This window comes from Cynocephalus volans, chromosome 1 (genome assembly GCF_027409185.1).
Source record: "Cynocephalus volans isolate mCynVol1 chromosome 1, mCynVol1.pri, whole genome shotgun sequence".
In the NCBI taxonomy this organism is placed as follows: domain Eukaryota; kingdom Metazoa; phylum Chordata; class Mammalia; order Dermoptera; family Cynocephalidae; genus Cynocephalus; species Cynocephalus volans.
Window position 1 is genome coordinate 293,883,704 of NC_084460.1, and position 7,091 is coordinate 293,890,794.

At 39.2% G+C, this 7,091-nt stretch overlaps 1 protein-coding gene across 1 annotated transcript in view; it reads right to left on the reverse strand.

Annotated features, from left to right (window-relative positions):
- The window catches only part of PDE6D (phosphodiesterase 6D), a 46,956-nt gene extending 39,877 nt beyond the window's left edge, over window positions 1–7,079 (reverse strand). Inside the window, exon 1 of the mRNA XM_063114871.1 lies at window positions 6,865–7,079. Within this exon, the coding sequence (XP_062970941.1) occupies window positions 6,865–6,914 (50 nt within the window). The 5' untranslated portion in view covers window positions 6,915–7,079. The remainder of the gene's footprint in view (window positions 1–6,864) is intronic.
- Window positions 7,080–7,091: the final 12 nt, after the last annotated feature.

The following is a 7,091-nucleotide window of genomic DNA, read 5'->3' on the forward strand; positions in this document are numbered from 1 at the left end:
ACTTCATCTAAATTCAGAGGTAATAATTGCTCTCCTTGGCTCTGAATCAGTATATCCACAATGTGCTAAACAAAATACTTTATTGATACTGAGTGTCTAAGAAAAGAGTTGTCTGAAAAAAAGGAAATGATATCATATGCTTCAATTACATCAAATCACACACACAAAATTTTGCCTGTTTTAGGTGAAGAACATGTCTCAACAGATATACTTGATGAAAAGAGTCCTTGTTGACTAAGAAATCAAAGAATTTCAGTGTTGCAAAAGGGTTTTAGAGTCCTTCTGGAGAGAATCTACTCTAATACATACATATATGATGCATACACAATTTCCCTCTGCAATACTCTTGATGGACAGGTATCCTAAAATGCTTTCTGGAAAATGTCTTTTTTCAGGTAACTCTCATTGTTAGAAACTGGGCTAAACTCTGTCCCCTGTCATGTCTGACCCCAAGTCTTGTACTTTCTCTGAGCGCAACACAGCACACATTTAATTCTTTTTCTTTAGAACAGTTTTTTAAACTTTAGAAGAGAACACTCATGCCCTTTGCCCAACACTGTTCATCTTTAGGTTAAACTTCTCTCAGTTCCCAATTATTGAGTGTATGGCATATTTCTAGTGCTTCTCCTCTAGCCAGCTCCGCCTTGCCCTGCCTCACTTCACTGTAGACTAAACAAGCTCTCATATGTGCTCTTATGGCGAGACTATCACTTTCTTTGTCAAACACTGTGTGCTTCTTTAGTCCAATCCATTGAGATCTATATGAATAACGGACTAAGAGAATATATTTGCTTTTCCTCCCAGCTTAAAATCATTATCAGGTCAAAATGAAAACAGAATGCTGCTCTTGAAATCCTGACAATTTAAGTTTTAAGCATTCAAGCAATGCCTAGCTAGAACAGTCAGGCTGCTAGACAATATGACCTTTAAAATTCCTTTCTATGATGCTAAAGCTCAGGAATAGGTCTATACATTCAGGATTGTCAAGTCCTCCCCTAACATGTGGATTTGTGCATGTAGAATGCTGATAAGTGAGGTCTGTGAGGCAAAAGTGAGGTCAGGTCTAATAAGAATCTTGAGCTGCCAAGCCTCAGCATACGGCTAGCCCTTTATCAAATATAGTGACAATACAACTAGAATTTTCCATGAGAGTCTTACTGTGTTCTGTCTCACTTCTCCACAATTTACTATATTTCACTATAAACCATATACACAATCTTGCAAAGAAACTTAGAAGGTCTGAAGAATAAAAATCTAATTATTCTCCAAATTTCTTCCAAAAATGCACAAGCAGGAATGCCTATTTAAGAATCCTAAGTAACATAATCAATAGGACATTATACTCATTTAATCCATTCAGGATAACAATAACAACTTCTCAGAGTCCATGCACAAGGAAAACAAGCTAACAATCACAATCTACATGAAATCCATGACTAGACAATCTGTGATCAAACAGTGCTCGTGGGCTGTATGGCTGGTATGTTTTGACTGCTTTCCAAGAACTTGGGTTGACAGACAAAAACTATATGTTAGGAAGTCATAAACCTCAAATTCATTTTTAACACTTGGCCAAGGCAATTGTATGTACAAGGCAAGGCCGACATTCAAGAGCAGTTCAATGGTCTATTCTTAAAAAGGAAACCAAAGTGAAGAGAGATATAAAGTCAACTATTTTTGACTGGAAACAAAGTCAAAAATAAAAGTGCTATGAGAAAGAGGAGATAGGACCAAAGTATAAGAGAGGAAATGCAAGAACACAAGGGAAAGGTGCTTTCAGAAACTTTCTGAGCCAAACTGGTTTTTTTTTTGCTAACCAGCCATAAATTGGAATGAGATTCATCCCTAGACAACAAGATATACATTAGGTATACATCGCTGCTTATTAACTGAATCATTTCTTCCAAGGCAAAACAGAAATATTACAATTTCTCAGTAAGAAAATATAATAATAGGGCTGGCCGGTTAGCTATGTTGGCTAGAGCATGGTGTTATAACACCGAGGTCAAGGGTGTGGATCCCTGCACCAGCCAGCTGCCAAAAAAAAAAAAAAAAAAAAAAAAAAAAGACTTTGAGTCCTCTGCTGAGGGTCACAGTGATGGAGGCTGTAAGTATGAGCTTAGAGTGCTTGCTTCACTGCAGCTACATGGAAACTTTTGATAGACACCATTTCCTCTCCATTGAGGCTACAAACATATACAAATAGAGAACAAGAGTACCCTTTTCCCCCAAAAGTTGCCAGCACTGAATATTATCAATCTTTTAAATTTTTGTCAATTAACTGGGAATAAAGGGATAGTCCATTTTTTAAAATAAGGTTAAACATCTCTTCATGTATTCATTGGTCATTTGGTTTTTTCTTCCGGGAACTATTTGTTCATATCCCTTGTCCATTTTGAGTTAAACATTTATTTTATTGATTTGTAGGGAGTCATTTATATTCTGTATATTATATTAATACGTGGAGTAGAAATAAATAAATAAATTGAGACAATTATCTAACCTTTTTTTAAAAAAGCTGAATCACTACTCCATACTTTATACCAAAGCAAATTCCAGATGAATTAAAGATAATGAAATCATAAAAGCATAATCCTTTCTTATGGCAGCCTATCAGTTTCCTGATATTAATTTAATAAAGTCATATATTTATGTTGATGAAAAAGTAATTTGAACAGGCAAAACAGTGCATTACAGACTATATTAGAAAACTAGTATAAGAGTACAGTGACAAATTTATGTCACTGAAAGCAACTGAAAGTAACTATCTGAAAATTATGAATATGGTGAATTTATTCAGTGAAAAAAGTAAGCTATAAAATAATATTTATAATTCCATTTATATAAAAGCAAATACATTACACATTAGCTGCATTAGAAGGCTATATTAAAATATTAACAAAAGTCATTCTAGGTGGCTGGAGTTTGTAATAGAAAAATTAAATACTATTTTAAAAAATGCATTGCTTTTGAAGACATTCCTTCTAAACAGACATAAAGATGTTTAAGCTTCTGGAAAGAAGGGACTGACTCATTCAGTTTTGTATTCTTCAAGTGCAGAGTGCCCTATACATAAGAGTCACTCAACAGACCTTTGTTGAATGAATGAAATGGGGAAAGTGGGATTCACAAACATCAATCTCTGCATCAGCTGCTTAAAATAATCAAATCCAAAACCCTTGAAGGAGAATCACATTTGTTCCCCAAGTAATAGTTCATTAATAACTTTTATTTACAATTAGGAAATGATATGCTTTCAACTAACAAGAAAGAAATGCTAGACTGTTGATATGTATGATCTGAAAAGAGGTGGGTGGGATGGGGTAGAGCTGATATGAGAAAGAAATCTTACAAATATTTTATTTTTGAAATAACTTATGGCAAATACAAAAGCTTATATTGAATTCTCTCAAACTGTACCTGATTTATGTGCAACAGATGCTTATTGAATATCTATTACGGGCATATGGAAAAGCTTCTGTGTGAATAAAAAGGACACAAATATTTATAGGAACTTTACATTATGACTTTAAGCACACATACTCTGATCATGACATACCACCCTATTGTAAACTATACTAAATCATACTATGAAACGATAATAATTAAACCAAATGTGTACTGGCACAGGAAGAGACAAATGGATCAATGAAACAGAAATATTGCAAAAATAAACCCACATCATATAAGGGCCGGCCTGTGGCTCACTCGGGAGAGTGTAGTGCTGATAACACCAAGGCCACAGGTTCGGATCCTATATAGGGATGGCCGGTTAGCTCACTGGCTGAGCGTGGTGCTGAAAACACCAAGTCAAGGGTTAAGATCCCCTTACCGGTCATCTTTTTTTTTAAAAAAAAAACCCACATCACATAAAAATTTGGTATATGACAAAGACAGCATTTCAAAATGGTAAATAGAACTGGAACAACTGACTATCAAAACAGCAGTAGTAGTGATTTCTACCACACATCATATATGTAAATACATAACAGGTGGATTGAAGAGCTAAACACGGAAAAGAGAAGAAAACATAGGATATTTAATTAATCTTGGGATAAGAAAGATCTTTAAAAAGACAAAATGCAGAAGACAGATGGAAAATATTGATAAATTTGAAACAACAATTTAAAAATTCCGTTCAACAAAAAAAGGAGAGAAGCAATACATCGAGAGAAAATATATGCAACATACATAACAGGCAAAGGATTGATATTAAAATATATAAAGAACACCTGCAAAGCAATAAGAAAAATAAATAGTAAAATGAGCAAAAAATGTAATAAGCAATTCACAGAAGAAAAAGAAATGGCCAAACACAATAGATCTGCAACTTCTCTAACAATATCAATAATAATAGCACATAATATTTACTATGCATCAGGTGCTTTTCTAAATGCTTTAGAGATTAACTCATTTAATTTCACCACCTCATGAGATACATACTATTATCCCTATTCTACAGATGAGAAAATAGAGGCAGAGGTTAAAAATGTTGCTCAGAGACACAAAACCAGGAGTGCAGGGCTAGAATTACAATGCATGTAGTATCGCTCCACAATCCAGTATAGTTGGATCTAGAGACCCAGAAAAAAAAAACAAAAAATATAAAACAAGATATCATTTGCGGTCTAAATGGGCAAAAATAAAAAAGACTTACATAGTCAATGTGGAAAATTGAGTATTGTCAATATTGTTGGTGGGAGAACATAGTGGCACTTTCTTTTTGTAGTAATAAACTATTCTTATAGGAACAGATACTCTGAAAGAAAGTTCAGAAAAATGATTTACCCAATAAAAAGTATATAAGAGTCAAGTAGTTTCTCACTAAAACATTAAATTTTTTTTTTCCTGAAGGTAATAGTAAATCCTAAAGCTCCTGCTTTCCTTTTCTCTGAATCCTCAGATGCCAGTAAAGCCTACCAGAGGATGAGCACTCCATTGCTCTTATGCTTTTTTATGTGGCTGTTTCCCATGTGCTTCAGTATTTAATCAGCTCATGTCAAGCTTTCCCTGAAAGCCTGTTTATTGATGTACCAACATCATTATTGAATTGGTTAATTCACCTTTCCTTCTGGTGGACTAACACAGTTCTGCTTTCTACTCTTTTCCATATTTTCCCTTTAGCCTCTTTCTCAACAGGCTCAAGAGCCAAATATGAAGGTGAGAAGCTCAAACTTTCCTTTTCTACTTTGTTCAAAAGCCATTAAAAAGATCTTTCTCATTTTCAGTAATACGTTAATTCCAATCAGACAAAAAATGTTGCTTCTGAAATCTCTCAGATCTCCATATTCCCTGGTTTACTGTCTATAGTACCTGTTACGTAACAATAAAAATTACTGAAGGGAAAAATAAAGTCCATGTCATAGCTTTTCTAACACTTCAGTCAACCCTATCTACTTACCAGCTCCATTATGAACAGAAACACAGAAAGGTACATACGGCTAAGAAAGAGGCCGTTACTAAACTTCACTACATAAAAGCACTGATAGTCCTCGCAGACGGTGTCAGTAGGCAAAGGTGATACAGCCTTCAGTTTTTAAAAAACGCATAGTAAGTTAGTTTCCACTTGTAAAATTTCATTTGCACACCCAAAACTTCCTGTACCTTTTTTGCATTGTGTTCTAAAATTTACTACCAACTTAGTTTCCCAGTATGAGAAAGCAATTACACTTTGCAGAGATGAAATGGGCATTGTGAAAACACAACAGGTGGCTCAGAGAACAGTGCTTTACTAAACCTCCAGGTGAGGAGCCCTAAAGTGACGACTACATTTCCACTGAGAGAGGAATTTAAGACTGTTCCATATTGTACAGATAGGATGCAAGAAGAGATTAAGGTCATCAGGAAAATGTCAGATTGGAATATACAACAAGATCACAGTTTTTCATCTGCATTATAAGGTTACTGACTAACACTCCATTAAAAGACAAGGCTTCCTTACTACATTAAGAGGCGAAGGTTGCAAAAGCGGCACCACAACAGGCCTCAGGCAATGATTTCCATGTCCTATTATATCCTACCGTGTCCCCAATGTAATCAAATAATTGCTGGACAGCTCCACCGTAGCTAGGCGTTAATCACACCAACAGGAGTGAGCAAAGATACCTTTTCTAGGAGTCCCAGTGCAAAACCAAAGCGCCTCAAGGCATCCCACACAAAAGTATGATGGTCCTCATCTTGTTGGAAAGAAAACGGAGGAGGTGAGGGGAGAAGCAGAGACCATACAACGCCTCAAAAGCCCAAGAGAGTTAAGACGAGGTCCATCTCACACTTTTCTTTCTCCACCTCCCTGTACTACTCCAGCCCTGGAGGAAGCCACAAGTGACGAGGAGAAGTTGTGGAAACAAGACGGGGTGGGGTGGGGGACTTGACAGAGTTTAACACAAGCATTAGCATTTGTCCCACTGAAGGTCACTCGCTCCAAATCACTTTTCCCAGTTCCCCGGTGGGCTTCCCGCCAAAGTGGCTTCTAGGCTTCGAGGCCAGCCCACCGCGCCCCCTCGGCCCTTCCCGCGGGCCGCCGCACCCACTCGGCCTCCGGGTCCCGGCCGGAGCTCGGAGCGCGGCTGGCCTCCCCGACACCCGTTTCCGACGTCCGGCACCTCTCGCAGCTCAGTCGCCGGGACTCCTCCGCCTCCACCCCCCAGGACTCCCGTCCACGTCCCCTTCCTCCCTCAGGACACCTCTGTGCCCGCCTCCCGCGCCCGGTCCCGCCGGGGCCCCGGGACGACGTTCCTTTCCTCTCCGCTCCCGCTGCCCTTCTTCCCGGGTGCCCACCAGATGCGGCCCCCACCCCCGGCCAGTCTCCTCAGGGAACGGCCGCCTCCCAAGTCCTCCCGCCCCGCCCCGCTCCCGGGCGGATACAGTTTGAAGCCCCTCAGGATCTCCCTGGCCCTCTCGTCCTTGGATGACATGATGCGGCAGCCGCCGCCCGCGGCTCTCTCACACTGGCCGGCGGAGCCTCGCAGACGGTGCCCAAGAGCCGAGGACAGAACCGCAGCCTGGCTCGCAGACCTCGGGCGAGCAGCGGCAGCGGCCAGACCCGGACCGGCCTCTCGCTCCCCTCAGCTCCCGCTCCTGATCCCTTCTCC